The sequence below is a fragment of the Chaetura pelagica genome, unplaced genomic scaffold (assembly GCF_000747805.2).
Source record: "Chaetura pelagica isolate M959 unplaced genomic scaffold, ChaPel_1.0 scaffold490, whole genome shotgun sequence".
In the NCBI taxonomy this organism is placed as follows: Eukaryota; Metazoa; Chordata; class Aves; order Apodiformes; family Apodidae; genus Chaetura; species Chaetura pelagica.
Genome location: NW_009951936.1, coordinates 389,385 through 413,092, shown reverse-complemented (window position 1 = coordinate 413,092; position 23,708 = coordinate 389,385). Strand labels below are relative to the sequence as shown.

Sequence of the window (23,708 nt, the reverse complement as noted above, 5' to 3'; positions counted from 1 at the left end):
CATAGTTCTTCTCACTATTGACTTAATTCTTTAATAGAAACATGAAACTTTTTCTTAATAAAAGTGTAGCATTAAGGTCCATAATATCATAGCAGGTTTTACTTAGGTGACTAAATAGAGATTAGAGTTCTCAGCTGTTGTTTGAGTTTGAGCATTAGAACCACTCCTTTAACCTATTTTCAATAGGGATTTCTACAATTTGTTATTGATAAAGTAAAATTCAGAAAATTAGTCTCTGATTCATTTGATATTTACCAGTTTGCCAAATTCATTATTTATTTCTTCTAAATTTCCAGGATTTTTTTAAAAATAAAACTCTTTCAAGGCAGAGAAAATAACTATTCCCCTGATAACAGCCAGCTGAGGCACTTGGGCTAGTACTGAACAACAAATCAGCCAAAAGGATCAGAGAGCTTGTGTCGGGTCTTAAGAAAAATAAACGCACTACTATGCACACCAGTTCATAGAAATAGAAGGTATAATGAAAAACATTTTGACAAAAAGAAGACAAATTTTTTTCCAGTTCTGAGAAGGCTGCAGAAGAAGGAAGTGAAGTTTGTGTTCTGATGAAACAAAACTCAAAACAATGGAAGAAAAGGTTTCAAAGCAAAACTACATCCTCCTTTAGAAAGGCAAATTAATAAGCAGGTGTTATTAAAAACCTAGAAAGTAATTTTTTGTTTTTATTAAATTAAATTTTTATTTTGTGTCATGTAGTCTTACCTTTCTCTGTTAAATTTCAGAGAATGTAGGATAGCTGGTCGTTTCTGTCGGAGATTCCACAAATGAAGCGCATCATCTGCACATGCACTGACCAAAGCACCCTAGGGCAGAAAGAAAATACAGCACAACCTATTACTTTTCTGCAGATTCTGTCTTATTCTTAGGTGAACCTCACTGCTAGACTATGACACAGTTTAAGAATATGAACTGCAGAGTAAGCTCTCTGCTAAAAAAAGAAATCTACCCAAAAATACTTGGAAAATTGGTTCTGCTTCTGGTGGACCAACAATAGACACTTTCCAAGGTCTAGACTTTTATGTGTCTGGACAGCTTGAGGTGAACGTTTTCTACCTCCTTCCTACTGTCTTTCTCCTCACCATGGAACAGTGATGCCATAAGAATATGAACTGCAGAGTAAGCTCTCTGCTGCTGCTGCAGTGATTTACTAAATTTACACCTCTGATAAGGTCTGTTACTATGGCGGAGAGGAAGTAGATGCTGCCAGAACAGAAGGCAATGCCTTATTCTAAGAAAGGGCAAGGATGAAACTGAAAGACCAGTTAATACCAACTACAACTGATGGATAAACTTCTCTTTTTGCATCTTGGATTTCTTTCCTAATCCTAGCAACTATTATTTTCTATGTTGACATATGCCAATTACATTTATGAACATGAGATTCCTCTAATACAGTGTTATCTATGCTTTAATTCTCACCTCCCATAGTGTTTGGATCAGTGTCAGAGAGCATCTCCACCACAAAAATAAAACTAATCCTACGTACTAGGGGTTCTGCTGGTCAGCTAATGAAAAGCAAGATTACTGATTCAAACCTTGTTTTCATCCCTGCCTTCCCCTGAAGAATTCCACTGGACTGATTGGTTCTAACATTTCAATTCTCCCTCCTTGGTTTCTGCGGTTCAGGTACTTTCTCCAAACAGGTGTAGAAAAAATAAATGTCCCACGTTTGAAAGAATTAAAAACTGAAAGTTTTTCCTTGAGGAGTTCTAAGATCTCCATGCTTAGAAAGAGGTCTCAAAACTGTCAAAAGTGTTGGGAGAAAAGTAATTAGAACTGAATTACAGCTAGCTTATAATTTGGCCAAGTTAAGAGGCTCTAGAAAAAAGCAAACAGGTTTATATGCTCCAGAAAGTCTTGTCTATTACTATGTCCAGAGATTGTCTGCACAGAGCCAGCTATAATCCGTCACTGTTTCTTTATGTTGTTAAAGCTTGATTTTGACAACCTATTTACAAAGACTAAGCAGGCTGGTTTGATTGATGATGCCTGCAACTGCTTTTCCCTGCTTCAAGCGGTAGCATATGCCCAACTATTGAGCTCTCAGCTAAAAGCCATCAATATCTTTCCATAGAATGATTTAGCTCCTTTACTAATTTCTATTTGAAACAGGACTGTGCAGCATATTTAGTAATTTAATGGATTTTACATCTACTTGCACACATTCATATATTGACTGCCTTTTGTTCAGTACTTTTTACTGATGTATATGAAGGTAATACTTTTCCCTGCATGCAGCCCCATAAATAGTCTTCTAAAAGGCACTTCTTGGCACATTTTGTCAATGTGAAAATTTATATCACTCGATTACAATACAGGAATTGACTTATTCAACTAAATTTATACAGGAGAATCTGAGTAAGTATGTCCTTACCTCATTGATTAAGAACTGGAGCTGCAGGACTGCAGCACCACTTTCATGTTGGCAGTAGCAATCAACACCAGGTCTCCCCAGTCTGTTGCCATCAAAGTCAAGGATTCTTACATTTCTGTTATCACCAGAAGAGGAAAAAAACAAACAAAAAACCCAAACTACCAATTAAACTCTAATTAACCTTTAATTAACCTCAATTCCTCTTGCTTTCTGTAAAACCAGAGAATTCATGCTGACTTTCCACTGTTCTAATTAAAGTACCAACAACATCAGGCTAAAACATGTGCAACTGTGAGTGATCTGTTCTTGCCTGTTTGGTTGGGTTTTTTTGCCTATGAAATAAAGTACATGAATTAATAAGAAAAATCAGCAGGATGCATTTTAAATTTCTTTTTATACATTATCGGTTCATATAACACATGAATGTATCAGATTTTTGTGATTATCCAAACACTATAAAATTAATAATTCAGGACTAAGATCAGTAATACAGTTCTGTAACAGGCTTTCTTTTTTAAATCTGAGAAAATGTCTTTTTTTTTTTCAGTGAGTCATTTCACACTTATATAAAAGCTCACATGTAACTATTGGTCTCTGTCTCATCAACGTTAAGTACAATGCAGAGCCATGCAGACTTACCCATGTCTAGATATGAACTAGTCCAGTCCCCAGTCTGACTGAAATCAGTTACACTGCTTCTGGCTAACCAGCTAGTCTGCCTGGAATCAACATCAACCCACTGCTTTGCAGCAGTATCTTGTCCAGATACATTATGAGTGTAGCTTTTTGTGTGTTATCTGCATGCTGAATTGCCATCTCTCTAACTCAGATGATGTCCTTTGCCATCTGAGTCAGAGACTTTAACAACAAACTGCTGTTCCAGAATTACAGAAGAAAATAAGTAAAACACAGGAAGAGAGGGAGTATGAAATATATTATTAACAGAAATGGATCGAACACTTCCATATGTACTCAAAACAGGATTATCATCAGAAACAAGATTTTACAACATAAAGCCCTATCTACTTGTTGTAAATTATCATTTTAGCATATTGTAAAATCCTGTACAAAAATGCCAACTTTCCACTTCTTCTGCAGATATCAGAGAATCTTTACTTCCTTTTCCATAGGTGAAAAGACTTGTAGTAAACTGTTCTAAAACTGGCCTCATGGAAGTCAAGTCCATACATTAGCAAATTCAAAGGTTAAGACTTCAAATTATTAAGTAATTACTGGTACAATTGCTAAACAAGCAGTCTGATGGAGAGCACTGACCTTGAGAGACCTGAACTCTATTCCTGACTTTGCCAACTTGTCAACTGGATAACCGTGAGGGGAAAAAAAAAGGATCTTTTCATCCTTGCACCTTAATTTCCCTATTTATAAGCTGGAGACAGTGTTTTACACATGAATATAATATTTCCTTTGACAGTGATCTCAGTGCACTGGTACCTAAAAATGAAAAGCTGTATATAAAGCATTAAAACTACACTATAGGACAGCAAGGCAGAGAAAAAACCCAACAAACCAAGTAACTCTATTTGCCACTTTTTCCCAAACTGTCATCCTACACACGATTGGAACTGATAAAATAATAAAAAACTGTGCATCATTTCAACAACCTATTTAAAGTGGACAATAAAGATATACGGTAGCCTAGGATACATTTTAAGGGTTGATGATAATATTTTGCTCCACTTTGAATGGCTGTTCTGTGGTACTCTTTTTTTATATATACTGTTCCCTACTACTTGTTGCAAGGAGAAAAGAAGCAAGTTTACTGCCAAAACCAACCAGCCAATCAAGTAACCAACAGACCCACAGGGGATTTAAAACTGAGTGGAAGTTTTAACAGATAAGTGTTTTCCCTTTGACTTGAGCTTTATATTCAGCATAAATACATAGCACTAGCTTATGATTGTCCTTAAAGACAATTACACTGCTCTTGCCCTGGCTAAGCAGCCATCACCCTTCAGTATCAGTATCGTATGTCAGTTTTCCAGGGAACACCCTAATGAAGTAGCTTATTTCATTCATTGCGTCCCAAACAGACAAGGAATTCTCCAATAATTTGCATTTATTTGCATAAATGTTCACCCTGAAACACTTCACAGATTACTAAAATAAGAGAGAAATTGTGCTGCCTGCTTCACTCTGGCCAGTTGCCCTGAAGCAAGGGCTTGTGCTTAAGTAGCAGAATTATCACTGACTGATGGTGGTTTTCAAACATTTTGGGAGCTGCGGCGAGGTTCTTCCAGCAGCAGAAGCTGAAGAGATATGATGACTTTGTACATTTTCTTGGCACTTAACCCATCTTCTGCAAATTCTGTGCTTTGCTGCCAAGCATGGAGGTGTAAAGCCTTACCTCATCACATCTTTTCATAGCAGCATACTCTACCAAGACACACAGCAGAAGTAGCTAAAGGACAGGCTTTGGGCCAAATTTATTCTTTTACTTTTGCCTTGTTATTAAATAATGACCCTGCTATCAGGGAGACAAGAATATCTCTGGAGATATTAAAAGAGAGGACTAATACAGATACATCTCAATACCTCAAAGTAGACATGATTTTCAATGATAAAAGCCAAATATATGTTTGATCTCCCAGGGGCCTTCACAGACATGCCAAATTACCCTAATTTATACGTTAAATGGTAAAAAGATTAAAACTGAGCCTGGATGGCTGTTTGGATCTAGAGAGAAAACAGTGGAATCAAAATTATGTGCATCATGCAGTGAAAGTGTGACAGCAATAACATTGTAAAAGAGAAAAGTAAAAAAAAACAGTCCTGGTTTTAAGATCTCTGTGTGTGAAATAGGATATTTTGTTCTATATTCACTGCCATGCAACAGTTTTTCATAGAGTATTTCAACATTCTGTTACTCCAAACCCTACATTTATTTTGGAGAAAAATAATAATAATTAAAAAAAAGAAACCAGTTGTTAGGATGCCTGATTTTAAGTATGTCTGAATTCCATTTTCAAGATGCATGTTTCCATAGAATCATAGAATGGTTTGGTTTGGAACGGACCTTAAAGATCATCCAGCTCCAACACTCCTGCATGGGCAGGGACATCTCCCACTAGACCAGGTTGTTCAGAGCCCCATCCAACCTGGCCTTGAACACCTCCAGGGATGAGGCATTCACAACCTCCCTGGGCAACCTGTTCCAGTGTTTCACTACCCCCACAGTGAAGAATTTCTTCCCAATGTCTAACCAAAATCTCCCCTCTTCCAGCTTAAAACCATTATGCCTCGTGCTATCACCACATGCCCTTGCAAAACGTTCCATGATAGCTCAATACATTATTGACAAAGAATACACACTTTCATGTCTTGGACCATTGCACCACAAGTTGAAGAAAATGTCAATTTCCCAATATTACAAACCTGACTTAGATTTTCCCTCCAAATATGTTTGGTCAAGTATATGTTTGGTATAAAGATCAGTTAGTGTATACATGATCTTCTCATCCATACTTACTGTATCTCAAATGCCTGATGTCAGAGCACGTGCATAGGTGGATATGTTTTATGGGAACCAAAGTTGCCAGTGAATGACTAAATACATAGGAGAGTTCTCAATGGGCAAAGCCTCTCAAAAGCATGATCTATCACCAAACTTTCTAAATATCCCACGACTTTTTTCTGATGACTCATTCTTATTATATCTGATGTCTCTCATTCTTCTCAGAGGTTAATACTAATCGAATCCTGCTGTGTTTGCTGAGAACCAAAAGTGCAAATACTTTAGAACTGAGACCAGTGTTACGTGCAGCAGGTATTTAACTTCTTAGCATCAGAATGTCCAGAGGTAAGACATGCTTTTCTTCATTAATATGAGTGATTCTTCAGTAGTGTCAGATTAAATTTTTTTGCAGTAACAATGACTGTAGTCTGATTTGTTTCTCCTTGCAAGGCAGAACAACTGAAGACATGGTATCATAAAGAATCTCCTGCTGAGGCATGCTAAGCAGCTAACGAATACCCTCTGTCAAGTAAAAACTGTTCAATTACATAGGCACCTCTTTCAAAACCAAAACTCTTTTGCAGAGGAAAACAACACCAAGCTATTTCAATAAGCAACTCATATTTTTTTAAATGTTTAACTAATTTCTTCCGTGACTAAGAGCAATCTATGTAAAGAAGGGCATTATAATTATTAAGCAGAAACCATGGTTTCACATCCATCTCTCTGTTAAAAGAGATACAGAAATGGGCTATGTATAGCCTCTCCTTTAAAGGATTTGGGAATTGTGGGGTGCTGCAGAAGTAGCATGGCTGCTTGAAGGAGTCCTGTCATCTGAATGGCACTGACAGGTACATGTTTGAGTAGGAATATGCAGCACCCTAAGAGCAGATGCTTGTGGGCTGGTGTTACTCCATTATATAAATCAACTGTAAAATTGGTTAGCATGTAACTTGAATATAGGACAGATCTTTCTTGCAGAAGACCTATTCCATGGAGTTGAGTGATTTATCAGTTTGAAAAGCACCCATGTGTTTAACTGATTAACAAGTAATAGAATGGTTGAAGGATTCAACCACACCACTAGGCAACTATACCAGCCAGAAGGTCTGTCAGTTATATCTGTGTCACAGGATGGATTTTGTCAAAACATAATAATTATATCCATGAAGAAATATATAGGCTGAAAAACTGTATTTCAGCAACTTTGATTTCTTCCAGGTGAAAGATCTAACAGAGAGCTTGTATTTACTGGCAAGTCTCTATATATAGATTACAGTTGGACAGTTGAATGAATGCTATGAAACATATGGCAATTTATTCAAGTAAATGCAAATTCATATCAACACTATTCACATTTTTTTTTATTCCTATGAATTTAGAAGGTAATTTATTTCCCAAAATATCTGCAGATACCACAAGCATTACAAACACTAACAGGGCCAAATATTTTAATCTATTTGTGAGACTGCCTTCCAAGATCTTTGACATTTTGGGAATCATCTGCTCCAGAAACAGAATACAAATACAACCACCATGTGATTGGACTCCATCAGCCCTCTACCTGAAATAGCAGATAATGAGGAGATACTCAGAGGCAATGCCTCTAGCAATATTTCACAAATAACATTCAGGTTATTAATTTCATATTCAATTTTTTGAATATAAATATTTTTCAATTTCCATTTGAATATGCATACTTGCATATATCTATATAGAAAGTTTAACAGAAACCATCCAGCTCTAAATTGACCTCTAAAAAGGAGCCATTTACTTGCTATTCCATAAAAGCTCCACATAGCCAGGCAACCACTCTGAAAGCTTTGTATGTTGAGGTTGTACTTGCAGTAGTAAGCCACAACTTTAAGTCTGCATTTACAGCAGGCTTTCTCTTTTTTTCCAGGTCATCATAAACCTCAGCAAGGTCACTGACACATACAGATAAAGGCAACAAAGGCAACAAGTGAAAACTGAAATCTGCAGGAGTGAGTGAAGAGTGTATGGATTACATTCCCAGGGGCTGTTGTTTCAGAGAAATTTTAAAATGCAGAGATAAGTTTAGTCCAAGGCATGACAAATATGGGACTAGAAAGAAGAGCATATTGGTAGAGCTTGTTTCCAAATACACATGGTTAAAAGCTACAGAGAGAATAAGCTGAGAGAGAATAATACTCTTGTCCTAATGTACACTGAAGTTTATGGGAAACTAAACTGAGCCATAAATGAGGCGTCTGTGTCTTTTGGAACATCCTAAAGCCAGAAAGACACCTCAACAAAATAAAGAGTCTGCACAACAGCAAGTAGAGATATAGATTAAAAAACTGATAATCCAACTGCATTTTATTCAACTCACTGCCTTTCAGGAGGATTGTGCAAATTATACCATTTGCTAGCCATCTGTATGCACTGGGCGCAGATGGTTGTCTAACATATTCTCTCTCACAAAAGAAATCATACAGGTAGCTTCACCTCAGCCATTTCCAACTGCTTATTCCTCAGCCTTCAGATACTAATATTTAACAAAGTATTTTTTCTGTATTTATCTCTACACCCAAAACACACTTATCACATGCAGGTTACCACTTGTGCAGTTACTGATAACAAACGCAACAATCTACAGTGATGTTATACTAAAACCCGCTGCAATTTTAAGTTTAGTGTGAATGTTATGCTAGTACTTTTGCTATCCCTGCTTGTACAATCTACAAGGTTTAGAGAAGGTCTTATGAAGTTTTGATTGTGCTCTTCAAGCAAAAAAATGAAAGACTATCTCAATAAACTCTATATAAGGTCAAAACTTAGGATTTCTCATATTTTTCTACATCCCAGATTTCTTTAAGTGGCTGTTGAATTTTCAGCAATTTGTAACAGAGATCACAAGGTAATTATTTTCTTCATATCTGCCAGTTATGAAGAACAACTGATGACAATGGAAGAGAGAATGAAAAGTGATCACATAATAAGACTTCTTTAAAAAGGTCAAAAACCTGTCAAACTACGTGTATCTAAAAATAAAGACATTTCCCCAAATATTAATTCCTCTTCTAGTTGCTATGGAAAAGTTATATAACTAAAGCAACATTAAATCTTCATCCATGTCATGACAGAGCTTGAGAATACACATTGCACGTTCTCTTTTAAACAGAGACAGCAATTAGCCATTACAGGAAAACTTTAAAACAAGACTGCATGTTTTACCAAATGCTACTTCCAGCCCCAACTACCAGACTATAAGATGATGAAAGTGCTATGGCTAATTGTGTAGTCTGCAGAAGATGAGAACAGATTAAGTTATGTTCCTTTGTTATCTGAAGGAATTTCACTATCTATTTTGGTTAATACAGACATGGGGAAGAAAAAACCTCTTCGTTCACTGGTGTTGGAATAATTAACAGTTGTCCTCATAAACTTTCAGTAATTTTTTATGCCAGGTACTTCACAGCCATGAGTCCCACACACCTACAGTTCTGTGTTTCAGGAGCAATTATGGAGTTTTAAGATGAGCTTTGCTAGGCACACTGTTGTCTTATTCCCAGTTAAGTTGAAGTAGAAGCAATAAGGAGTTTTCCAAAATGAGCAGGAGACTTCCAACACTTGAAGCTCAAGCATCTATCAGCTCTCCAAATGAATATATACAAACATACGTACACACACACACACATCTCCATGCACCCTTCCCTTCAGTCTGCTGAAGGTAAGAAATTATTCACATGAAGAAAACAGTGAAGAGCACAGCTACTGTAATTGTTTACTAGCAAAGGCCTGGTAGAAATGCAGGTGGCAAAACATAAATCAGGATAGCTCTTCCTTTGTTTGAGTCAGATATTCCAAATTCCAAGCTCTGCACCAAGGCACTTTGCATGTCAAAGTATCCTGCATTAATGTAGGTATGTTTTGACATTTTTTTTTCAATACAGATTATGAAATTTCAACCAGATTTGTACTTAGTTTTCCAGGATTCTCTCACTTTTTCTACTGCTGAATTTATTTCAGAACATTATGTAATATGTCATGTTATTATAAAAGGTATGAGTAGTCAATTATTGTCTAACCAAAGCTCTTACTCTAACATCTTTTCATCATTAGCTATCTCAGTTTCCAGCTCTAATTTTACATCATACTAGAATTGCTGGCTTAGTATTAAAACAAAATGTAAGGAAAAACTCACAACATTAGACAAAGTAATAATAATAATAAAAATTTACTCTGGCTGATACTAAATTTTTAGGACTAAAATTCTCTGATAGTTAATGGAGAAAAAGCAAATTTTCTGAATTGTTGGAGCATGAAAACATCTAGTCTGACCTCTTTTATTACCCCAAGAAAGAAAACACTGTTTTAACAGAAGCCTGTCTTACAAAAGGAAATAAAGTGTGAGATGTCAATAAATGAAGACTCTGTGTCTTTCCTTGGTAATTAATTTCAAAGGCTAACTTCACATATTGACATTTTTTCAGACTTCAATTTCAAGCTACTAATACATTTCTCTGTTAGCTTAGAAACCTTTTAAGTAGTAATTTTATTCCTGCAAAAGGACACGTACAAAGCAGTAAAACCATCATTTAGTCCTTTTTTTAATAAACTAGATCAGACTGAGAATCTCAAGTCTCTCATTATAGCACACTTCTTCCAGCCAAATCATTTTTGTAGCTCCTCTGTAAATCTATCAAGATTCTACAGTTGTCTTTCACATTCACAAAAACAAAAAGACAAGGAAAGCAAAAGAGAGAGAAAGCAGTGAAAACTTCCCTAATAGGCACTGCCTTCTGGATACATAGCCCTTATTGAGATGTCACAGATTGGTAATTTGTGTATTTTTAGAAATACCTCAAGCACCAGTGCAGAATTAAACTGGCAATGTAGCAGTCCACTGCTAAACTTCAGCACCAACAAAACACATTCGTGTTGGTAAGACAATTACCAAATTCTCTAAATAATAACATATTTTAAGGTAAGGAATCATAAATTGAGAGGATTATCATATCAGAATTGGATCAGAAAAAATACAAACTCTTACTTTTTGCACCTACTTTTAGTGTAAAAATTAAACTGAGCTGTGACATAGTGTGGCAGGTATGAAGTCTTCAGTGTGTAAACCACAGCTTCTGCTACTCCTAAAAGCACTAGAGGGTGGTTTGGGCTGTCACCTATAACCAGAATTGTGTGCTACCTAACCCAGAAGGCTTCCAGGAAAGTAATGGTCTGCATCTAGCTGGGATAATCAAAGTTTCTTCTATTGTGCAGCAGGGAGAGAAAGACTGCCAGATAAATTTTTAGGACACTTTGGGAATATTTCTGCCAAGTAACAGATTTCTCAATGTTAATTATTTTGCTGTCTCTTCCTCCTCTGCCCAGCCATAGCTTCTAAAACAACTTGTGACTTAAAAGACTGGCAGACTTTTCTAAATTATGGGCTACTCTTGTGCACTCTTGTTGACCAGCACAAACAAAGCATCCAGAAGAAACTGGAAAACTTTTTTTAGCTGCTTTATTTAAATAATAAAAAGGAGGGAATGAGGGAAGGCAGGAAGGAAGGAGCATGGTGATCAGAATATATCATTTTCAGATAGATATCATTTTCAGAGTAAAACACTCTGAACCCAATAACTAGCCCTTGTAATAACTTATGAAAAAATACATTTTAAATGACACAGGCAGGCAAGCTTGTCACCTTAGACTTAAATTAGTCCTCAAAGCTCTGATGTTTCATACAGATTCTGAAACAGAATCTTTTCCAGGTATGCATAATAAAAAGGTCAGTGAAGCAGAATTTGACACAACCTGTGAAGACTCTTCTTTGTGACAAATACCACTAGACGAAGAGACTAATTTGTCTAAAAGTCTGAAACTGTAGGGAACTCAAGACAAGCTTAAAGATGATTTTGTAACCATAAAAGGTATGGAAGAGCAGGAGTTCTTCTGATCCTCCAGGCCACATTTGCCTTTAGCAAGAAGACTGGGGAACAGGAAATATATTAAATCATGCAAAGCTACCCTAAGACTGCAAAAAATGAAGGTTTACTTGTGGAAAGTACAAAACACTGCTTCAGACATTTCTCCAGAGTAGAGGGAGAGAACACAACATAGTCTTGCCTCTGCTCTTCCTGCAAATCTCCCATCCTGAACACAGGAAAAGCATTGCCCCTTGGCCCCACCATGATCACACAATACAGCAGAACCACTTAGTCCTTTCCTCCAAAGCGGGCAACTTCCAGACCTCCCCAAGGGCTCAGAATTGCTGACATTAGCTCTTCTCAGGGCACAAACCAAAACAAGGGAAAGGAAGAAAACTCAGACCAGATGGAAATGAGATAGATGCAAATACAAGTTAATGAGAATAAACCTCCACACTGCACACCTGCAAGCTAGGCACATTAACCCTATACAGTCCCTCTTTAGCATCTAAAAAATAACTCTTCTTTGTCTTCTACAAGAGCCAGTGATAGACCAAGCTCCTGGGAGTGCTCTCTCCTACTCCAAACTATTCCCCCACCTGCAGCTGGAAACTTCATCAGAGGACTCAGCAGTTTACCAGGGGCACAATCATCTTACTAGTGATCCTGCCAACAAGGAAAGTAGACGGAACCACCACAAGTTAAATGGAAGACCTCTCCTTCAGCTGTTCAATACAACCATTTATCAAAACACAACCAAGCAAGCAAAAGTAATGGCATTGGTTAGAATTACATCTGTTGGCTTAGGAATAAAAAAGAAATATCTTAGACATTTCTGGTGCAACAGAACAGCAAGCCTGGAGACCTGTGACATTGGTAGTTCACTCCAAGAGGCCTCTGTTGAACTGTGCTCCCACCACGCTCTAAAATTTGAGCTGAATAGTTTGGGAATGGTACAGTTCCAAGCACTGCAAGTCCACATGCACTTTACCACCTAGTGCAGCTAGGTGACCTGCCTAATGCTACAAGACACTGCTGTGTTGCTGTCAGTCAGTACTTTCCCCATTAAGCGATAAAAGGGAAGCAAAAGACACTTTTGGGACAAAAAATCTGCTCCAAATTCTGACCTGCTTAAACAGATGAAGTCTTCATAAGCCTATTTCTCTTGAACAGGGTTTCAGCACATTTTTCACACTAAATAGAAGCTGTCATTAATAGAAGTTATGTGGGGAACAGAATTAACCTACACTGTTCTTGGCAAGTTTGTCAATGATTAACGTGCTCCCACAGCAGGAAGACCACACTATCCCCCTATGCCCATACTGTGCCTGTTGGCTGCATATACTTATCTCATACATCATGTGTGTCTATACCTGTGGGGGACTCCACACTTCCTGTTACACAAAATACGTGCAGGACTTCTTAGAAGTTCACATTTTTGTTATCTGGGACCTGGAAAAAACTTGGGGAAGCATATGGAATGTCATACAATAAGTCTTTCCAACCATTCCTTTTGTTGTCACATGATACTTGGATGGTATCGCACCATTCTGATGATCAATAGCCTATTTACAAAAATGTATAGCAATCCATGATTTTTGGTTGGCTTTAACCCAAGTGATGCAGTAAAGCTCTGCAGTCAACTGTACATTGTTCCATCACTACAATATTAGGGATATACAAATATGCATAAAAGCATGCTATACATTGTTAACATACTTCTAAATATCTTTATTGAATAAACTCAGAAAGGTATTTTGTATTACTAAAAACTAGAACTTTTTCCTAACCTCCACATTTTGAGGTTTCATTTTCAACTGGCTGAGTATTTTTCAGAAAGTTCTTCTCTACCCTTCACAAATTATGTATATGAAGGTAAAACAAGAGATTTCATCAAATTCTACAGGTAACTACGTATTTCAATTGTTCTTACATACACAGTAGTTTTCAGCCTGTCTACCACCTGTCTTATTCTATATGCAGATCAATATTGGTCACTGGAGCTTACATATATCTACACACACACATAAATAAAATACATACATACACATATGTGTGTATGATGAGTATATATGTTAGAACCTCTAGTTTTCAGTTACAAATGACTTGTGGCCAGATTCCCTTTGAAGTATCTGTGAGGAACCCAAAATCAGTAGAACGAGGTCTGACACATGAAAACTATACACAGTATGTTACATAAACATGGTAGTAAAACTTAGCAAAATAATCTTGAATTTTCAAAAAATTGTAAAAGATGCGTAAAAATAGAAAATACACTGGATGGCTGTTGCTATGTATCTGTTGTGATCTTTTATAGTTTGGACTGCAGTAATAATTAGTTACAAATATTACATGGTTGTTACTATTGTTACTTGCACTTTAAAATGTGGGTTATCTTGTAATTCATATAATCACAGAAAATACTCGTGGTTTTGTAACTGAAAAAGTACTACTTATTAAAATAGCAAAGGTTGTAATTTATCTTTCACTAACAAATTGTAATTCCTGTTTATTTCAGAGTTTCAGTAAAATAGTTGACTATTCTTTTCTTCAGAATAAAAAAGTTCTAATGAAACAAAGGTTATTCTTTCCCTGTGTGAAAACTCACATGGATCTGCTGCTCAGAAGATGTTTCTTCCACAGTTTTAGAAAACAAAACTATAAGCCATCTAGTCTGGGAAAAAATCTCCAAGTAAGCAAATCAAACTCAACTTTTTCAGTGCTGTATCTGGCACACAGTCAACATCTGCTCAACAAGTGAAGACACTGCCTCAGTCACAGTGAAATTTATTCTTTTGTAGAGGACAAATGAAGACCATGGAGCATTTAAAGTTTTCAAAGAGCTGAAGTGAGGCTGCATGATGCATAATGCTTGTACAATCTCCAGAGACATAAAGTTTACCTTGAAAAACGTCAATCTGATTCTCAATGATTGCTGAAATTGTAGAAATTGCTAAAATGTTCTTTCATTGTGTTTCATCTGACTCATGCTGCAGTAAATTTTCAGTGCTGCTTCTCCACTCTGCAGATGCCAGTAGTCACTGGATTTATCAGAGACCACTTTCAAGCTCTGGAGATTCAGTATTTAACTAGCAGAATCCATATTATGAAACTGACTCTACAGTGCTGATATGGTCACTTCCCATTATGAACTATGAACTCAGTAATAGATGGGGAAACCAATAAGGTAAATTCTGGTAACAGCTGGACTGCACAAAATACTGAGAAAATACTGAGAAATAACTTCCTTTTTAAAAGCAAGCCAAAAATCAGGATTAGGGATAACATGAAAGTAGATTGTAGCATTCTATATAGTCAGTGTACATTTGCCTGAATCAGTTAAAAGCCCAGTGACCAGAATGCTGACCAACGAACCTAGAAAAGAAGGAAGATACTCCAACCTGGAGAACAGTCAGGGGCAAACAATATCCAGCTTATGAAATTCTATTTCTGAACTACTCAACCTCCATGAGAGACTGATGTGTACATATACGTTGCTAGCATATAAAAGAATTTTACAGTGAAAATTCTTCAATTTACATACTTGAGACCTTGGAAACCAGAGGTTTCCAAGGTACCCATGGAAGTACAAAGAGAAGACACCAGAAAACCCTAACGAAGGACAAAAGAAGTCAAAAGACCAGAATCTAGCAAAACTGTCTATGTATCTTTTTTTTCTCTCCTGCAACATGTGGAGATAGAAACTAACCTGAGGCAAAAACCATGAAAAAGCTATGTAGATAGCCTGGAGAAAACAAAAAAAATAAACATTGCCCTGGTTCTGATTTTCAGATCCCATACCATAAACTAACACAACCATTGAGGCAGGGTGATCTCATTTCATATCTTGTTAATACCTTTTCAGTTGCTGCCAAATCTTTCCAATAAAACGAAACCTTTGGTAACTACGGACACATACCTGTATCTATACACACACAAATACACACACATACGTGCAGATAGATAAAAATGTATAAATTGAACTGACAGAATGTGACTGCTATACTGGAAATACGTACTTGTCCTAAACCGTACATTATCCCTCTTATTCGGCTCAGCCCTCAGAATTGGCCTCTTGAACTCACTGACATAAAACAGAAGCAACAATTTTTGCAGAAAACCCCACTCAGCTTACAGCTGAAAGGACAATATTTACTGAGCCACCTCTAATAACAACCTTGCTCCAAGTCAGTGGCCTTTTGCTTAAACACTCTTCCTTTTTAGCAGTCAGCATGACCTTTGGTCACAAGAGGAATCGGATAGCACCAGCATGAACTAATCCTTGCTGAAGCAGTTCTTTCTTTTCTGTCCTTTGCTAAGCTAAGAAAGTAAGAAATGCCCCAGCTCTCAAATTATGAGCCTAAGATGACACACCTCAAGTTATGTGCTTAAGATAATTTAATGAGTAATCTTTCTAGAGCTAAGCAAGCTCAGTTTCTTTTGTCTACTGATCTAAGAATTTCTGTAGTCAGAAACTGTGTACTCAGTTTTTGCAGCAATAATCACTTACAGACCAAATAATCTCTAAGTGACATACGATTAGAAAGTTCACAGTGTGTAAAATTTAAAAACTGAGTATATATATGGTAACAGGAATCCAACTTCCTTGAATTTAATCCAAATCCATGCTTATTACTTGGTCATCATTTGACGCACATACAAAACGTGTGTCAAATTCCTATTTAAGAAAAATGTCCTAAAGCTTGCAAAATACAATCATTTCTTTTCTTAACTTGGAAAGCAAAGATACTACAAACAATGCTGACTATACAGATGCTACACAAAAGTTTCTAATGTGCAATTGCATAAACCGTGCACGTAGGAGAGAAAAACATACGTTGTAGGGTAACATATTTTACATAATTTTTCACATTGCACACAGCCAAGATATTCTTTGTAGCATTAAAAAAAAATCCAGACAGTTCAAGAGACTTTAGAAAGCCATCTAGTCCATCCTCTTATCCTGCACTAGTCTAATGTCCAAAAGTCATTAACTGGAATTCTTTTACTTCCTTGCAGTACCTACTTACAAAACCTTTAAGTGATAAAAATGCACGATCCTGCCACTTACTTTCTTTGCAGATATGGTCACTTTCCATTTTTTCTCCATTTGAAGCCATAAATAAACTACACACAAGCAGCAGCTTAATTTTCTAGACTTCCAAGGTTCTGAAAACTTACAAAGAATCTTCCCTTTCCATGTTACCATGTATTTTTCTCCAACAGTAACGGTTACCTGTTTGTGCCACCAATACTGCAGCTTCCCACTTGTGTGGTGTATAAAATCACGGAATCACCAAGGCTGGAAATGACGTTTAAGATCATCAAGTCCAGCCTATGACCTAACACCACCACATCTCCAGACCATGGCACTAAGTGCCACATCCAGCCTTTCCTTAAACACCACCAGGGACAGTGACTCCACCACTTCCCTGGGAAGTCCATTCCAATGTCTGATCACCCTCTCTGTGAGGAAGTACTTCCTAATATCCAACCTAAACATCCCCTGGAGCAGCTTCAGGCCATGCCCTCTTCTCTTGTTGCTAGTTTCCTGGGAGGACAGCCCATTCCCCACCTGACTACAACCTCCTTTCAGGTGGTTGAAGTGAGCGAGAAGGTCCCCATGAGTCTCCTTTTCTCCAGGCTAAACAACCCCAGCTCCCGCAGCCTATCCCTGTAAGACTTTCCCTCTAGTCCCTTCACCAGCCTCGTTGCTCTCAACATCAGCTTTGGTAACATTATCTGCTGTGTACTCACAATGGTGATGGGAATACCTGAATATAAGAGGAGAAACACTGTCTATAGACCCACTTATGTGGCTCATGTTGTAAAGGATTCAACATCACTGCAGTACTGTAGGCAGACAGTTTAAGCTCCAACACTCCTACCTTAGAGACAGGGTAATTAAATTTGGTCAACAAAGATCAGGACTGTGAAGCATAAGGAAATGATAAGAATAAATCAAAGGAAGAAGATGAGAATTCAGGCCTTCTTGATTTCTAGTTCATTAAGGAAAGCAAAAGAGGGCAGGCTGTTCTACAGATTCTGGGATTCCTGAAATCTTGTTTTGAGAACTCATTCTACTAATATCATAGAATCATAGAATCATAGAATCATAGAATCATAGAATCATAGAATCATAGAATCATAGAATCTTAGGGGCTGGGAGGGACCTCGAGAGATCATCTAGTCCAACCCCCCTGCCAGAGCAGGGTCACCTAGAGTACATCACACAGGAACTCATCCAGGTGGGTTTTGAATGTCTCCAGTGAGGGAGACTCCACAACCTCCCTGGGCAGTCTGTTCCAGTGCTCTGTCACTCTCACAGTAAAAAAATTTTTTCGGATATTCACCTCGAATCTCCTATGCTCCAATTTACACCCATTACCCCTTGTCCTATCACTGGTCATCACTGAGAAAAGCCTAACTCCGTCCCCCTGACACTCACCCCTTACATATTTGTAAGCATTGATGAGGTCACCCCTCAGTCTCCTTTTCTCCAAGCTAAAGAGACCCAGCTCCCTCAGCCTTTCCTCATAAGGGAGATGTTCCACTCCCTTAATCATCTTCGTAGCTCTGCGCTGGACTCTTTCAAGCAGTTCCCTGTCCTTCTTGAACTGAGGGGCCCAGAACTGGACACAATATTCCAGATGTGGCCTCACCAATGCAGAATAGAGGGGGAGGAGAACCTCTCTTGACCTACTAACTACACCCTTTCTAATGCACCCCAGGATGCCATTGGCCTTCTTGGCCACAAGGGCACATTGCTGGCTCATGGTCATCCTCCTGTCTACCAGGACCCCCAGGGCTCTTTCACCTACACTACTCTCCAGCAGTTCAGACCCCAACCTGTACTGGGACATGGTGTTGTTCTTCCCCAAATGTAAAACTCTGCAATTCCCCTTGTGGAATTTCATCATGTTTCTCCCCGCCCAACTCTCCAGCCTGTCTAAGTCTCTCTGAATGGCAGCACAGCCTTCTGGTGTGTCAGCCACTCCTCCCCGCTTAGTGTCATCAGCAAACTTGCTGAGGGTACATTCTATACCCTCATCCAGGGCGTTGATGAAGATGTTGAACAACACCGGTCCCAGTACCGACCCCTGTGGGACTCCACTAGTCACACACCTCCAACCAGATTCTACCCCATTGACTACAACTCTCTGGCTCCTTCCTTTCAACCAGTTCCTAATCCACCTCACTTCCTGATCACCAAACCCATACCTGATCAACTTATCTACAAGGATGCTGTGGGAGACGGTGTCAAATGCTTTACTGAAATCAAGATAAACCACATCTACCGCTCTACCATCATCTATCCACCTAGTAATTTCCTCATAGAAGGCTATGAGGTTAGTCAAACATGATTTACCCTTGATAGAACCATGTTGACTGCTCTTGATGACCCAATAATATTGACCTAATAATAATAATGACCTAATAATATTGATGAATTAAGCTAAATAGAAGAAATAAATGAATAAAATCTACACGTTTTTCTTTTAGAAAGAGCAGCAATTAAGGAAAAGGCAGACTCTGCATGAGCTCTTTACAAAGCCTGCCAACATTCTGCTCATTTTCATTCCTCAGCTATTTAATAATTCAGGCAGTATGTTGCAGTCAAAATGTCCATTTGCCATTTCTGCATTTGTATAAAGCATTAGTCAGTGTTTTTTAATCATGTTGCCTATCTTTGAAACTGTCATTGCCCTCTCTCACTTTGCTACTTTGAGGAGAAAGACAGTGATAATTATTTTATGCCTTACAAAGAAACATACAATGCTACCTCTACATATTGTAACATTGTGCGAACAGCCATTTTAGATTTCACCCACATGCCTCTCCAAAATGATGATTTATTTTCACACTCCAGTGAGGTGAAGCTACTTCTAAATAGCTCTGCTAGTTCTATTCTGCTATTGTGCCATTTTAATACTGGGGTTTTTTCCCTTCTCATTCTTTTAGAGTATCACTTTCAATAAATGGGTATCTAAATGTGAAGGTCATAATTATAGAATATTATATCAGGTTGCCTTTTGCACATATAAGTTTTGAAATTAAAAATGCAGAAGTTTGAATTTATGGTGGTTTTGCATGGAAAAAACTGGGAGACACATGGGCACACGAAGCCATTTGTCATATCCTTAAAACCATTAATATCTGGGGATGCTTGAGTTAATGTTAATTCATATACAAGCCTTGATAGTGCCTTCCCCTCTTACCTCCTGGACAAGGAGTTGTGCAAGAGTTGTGTTACCCGGAGTCCTTGAAATATGCCTCAAAGCATACAAAAAAATGAGTGCATCAGTAATTTCTTTCTTCTACCTTTTTTTCCCAGGAGTTAAAGAAAGAATAGATCCAGTGACTAGATTGTACAGGGCCAGTGTACTTATTTAATCGGCAATTAGGAATCTAATAAGATTCTAATAAGATTCATAAGAGTTCTTACTAAAACCACTGAAATCACATAACTGCAATGTCCTGGCCAAAAATTTCAGAAACTGTTTGTGAGGGGGAGCAACATTTACCCCTCACTGGGGTGGTGCAGTGGCAAAGAGGGAATCAAAGGAAGAAACTTAAGAAAACAAATGTCTATTAAATTAAAAAGACAAACAGAGCAGGATGAGAACTCAGAAATACCTGTACTAGCAGTTAAGATTACCACTCTCCCAAATTGATGCTGCTAAAAGTCTAGGTCAGAGTATCTTTTACAGATGTGGGTGGCTACTGATGCAAGTTACTGTTGTTACGCTTCTGTACCCAAACCCTCACCTCATTCCTTTTGCCAGCTTCATAAAATATAACTTCTGGAGAGATCGAACTCCATCACACAAGGGAAACTTCACAGCTTCCCTCGCTCCCTAGCGAGTAGGAGACTACTTTCCAGACACTGGTGATGAGCTGATGGCTTTGCTCTTTATTTTTTAGCAAATGTCACCAATGCCCTTCTTGTCTCCTCTTTTGAGATGTCCAAGCATCAGTAAGAAGGTACTGCTAGTTAATTCTGCCCAGATACAAAAATGCACTGACTCATCCAACTTCTTTGGGCTGCAAGTAGACCAAATGCAAGACACAGCCATGCCTTGGAAGCCATGTGGATGCATTAAAATGGCAGCAAGCTTCTGCTAAAACCAAGGAGTACCAAGAAGTACCAAGCACCAAGAAATTTAAAAAAACAACCAAACAAACCTAAACCCACCAGGGTATTATTTGCAACATTTAAACAGAGGAGAATAACTACGAAAGAGGCTGGCATTCAAATAATGTTAATAAAACTACTGAATGTATAGCTGATCCCAAACATAATCCATCAGCTAACTTTAATGGTGTTATGGATCCCGTGGAAAAATGCTGTGTATTCAGGTAATTAAAGATCAACCCTACATCATATCAAAGAGAAATAATTAAAATTATAATGGCAGACGTAAGTAAGACAGTATTTTAAACACATGGCATCCTGAGTCATAACCTGTACTTATAATAATAATTTAAAAAATCCAGTCTAACTTAAAATAAATGCTCTACTGGATAGAGTATCACCATTAGGTAACAGATATATGAACAGAAGGTCGATTCATTGTACATAAACTCATTGAGAGAACCTTTAAATGTTCCCTTGAGATAGTATAATTCTGAACGATGCACTGATTTATTGCAGCTTGCCTAGAAGTCTGTGTTCAGCAACTGTGCGATAGATTTCACTTTTAAAGTTGAGGTACCTCAAGCCATTATACTGGTTTTAAACTCTGAACTTCTTTGGCTAAAGAAAACAAAAAGGACTAAAAAGAATCTCAAAAAGCCATTCTGGAAACAGGAGTAGAAATAATCCAGCTTAATTTTGGACTGTGGCAATTTATGATCATCAAGTTATGGAGTATATTTTTGGTGCTATTACATTTGATAATATCTTTCTTGGAAACAGCAAAGGAAATAGTTTCACCTAATCAAATTGTTTGCTAGCAGGATTTTCAGGATGTCTTCAAAAGCCCTATGAAAAAATAATTGGAAAAGGGAATAGCTGTCCTCATTTTTGTGCCTGATGACTTGTTAATGATTGCATTAAAAAGAAAGTGATGCATAATGAGCTTTTAAGGAAAAAGGGGATTGTTATAATGAGATAATTTTATCTTTCACATAATACAGGTCACAGGTTTTGTTATGTGATTCTTGCATTATTGTGATTCTGCTTCACCAGGCACATGTAAGTTAGAAAGGGACTGATTGTTGCCTTAAAGATGTCAAGACTAAGCACAGTTCAACTGAGCAGACGGTACGTTCTCCTTTCTTACACTGAGCTGCAAAACTGCCTTATAAAGCCACATCAAGGCAAGAGTCTTAAACGAAGATGGAATCATTCACTTACGTGACACAGAGAAATATATGCTTCCTACTGGCTCTTTCTTCTTCTCAAACCACAGATCCTGCTGTAATGCAAAGCTTTGACATGGAAGTTGTACAGTTATGCAAACAGGAAGTAATTTCCTCCAACAGAAAACACCTACAATTGAATCATTTATCTCCTAGAGCTTTCTCTGCTTTTTTGCTTATGGAAAACTAGCCAACAGTATTTAATCAGATAGAGTTTTTTGGTGGGAGAGATGATACTTAAAAATTAATGAGATGACTACTGGGTGAACTTTCCAAAGAAGTAGAACACACTGCAGAATACGTAGAGCTCTTTAGAGTGCATGTATTGCAGATCACTGCATGTACTGAAAAACATACCTAAACCATCATACGGATCACTAACTGAGCAAACCTTTAAACCAGTGAGGATGACTTTCCTAAACAGATGAAAGGCATGGCGGCCAAAGTACATTCCTCAGAGAGATCATTGGTTGGTCCCAAAATGCCTTTATTAATATGCATGTCTACCATGCCAGAAACAAAGGTAACAGATAATTTCAGGAGGTCCTTTCTGCCATCAGAGAGATAATGCTTCTAGAAAAGGCTCCACTGAGTTGCTGAGTCAAGGTGATTCATACATTTCATAAGTGACTTGAAAGATAAACCAGTGCTGGTAAAATCTGCAAGTAACACAAAGGGCATTCTCTGAGGAAAATTAAAAAGGAGGAAAGTCAGCTCTGCTGAATTCTATAGTCTGTGGCCCAGGCAAACAAAGTAGTGGATTGAATCCTAAAAAGTAGTGACTATGGAATCACAACACACAAGCAAAACATTAAGAACTACTTCTAAAACCAAATGCTACCATGGCCTTTGGATATGTGAGAATGAAATTAGAGACAATGTTAAAAGAGCTAATGGAATACTGTGATATTCACCGACAAAAAGGGAACATGGACCAAAAATAACCAAGGACAAAGACAGTATATAAGCTATCAGTACTGTTTATCAAAAAGAAGACTTGAGATGATTTGTTATTGTCTATAAATCTGCTTCAAGAAGGAAAAAAATACCACTTAAGAGCTCCCTAATCTGAGAAAGCAATCCCTGAAAACTGAATTTGAAAAAGAAGCAAACAGGCAACACGGAACAAAGTAATTATTTTTAAAATAATGTGGGTAATATTTGAAGTAAGTGAAAAAGGCTGAATTTCATTACTTCAAATCAAGTCTTATGTCTTCCTGATAAGGTAATAATAAATTATAAAGTATCATGTGATTATTTATTCATATGATACTCCAGTAACAACATGGGTAGCAAGGTTACTAAAGACCATGAAATAGATATCTTCTGTGATATTTAAAGTTATTGTATTGGTGGCTTTAGTAATTAAGTGACTTTTAAATAAAGCACTCAGGCTGGGCAATAGCAGCTGGCTGACAAGTCAGAGAAACACAGTCTTTAACTAAGGTGCCTGGTTCCAGGAAAAGATGCTAGTGCCTTTGCCACAGCTGACATAACTCCTTGTTAATTAAGTGGGTACCTTTAAGTAGACAGACTGCCTGAGTCTGACAACTGTCATCAAATGCATTTGTGCCTAGTGTTC

At 37.6% G+C, this 23,708-nt stretch overlaps 1 protein-coding gene across 1 annotated transcript in view; it reads right to left on the bottom strand.

The window, feature by feature from the left end:
- STXBP5L (syntaxin binding protein 5-like) overlaps window positions 1-23,708 on the bottom strand; it is a 183,340-nt gene that overhangs the window by 115,969 nt on the left and 43,663 nt on the right. The window contains 2 exon segments of the mRNA XM_009996442.1: window positions 724-824; window positions 2,396-2,477. Coding sequence (XP_009994744.1) covers window positions 724-824; window positions 2,396-2,477 — 183 coding nt within the window.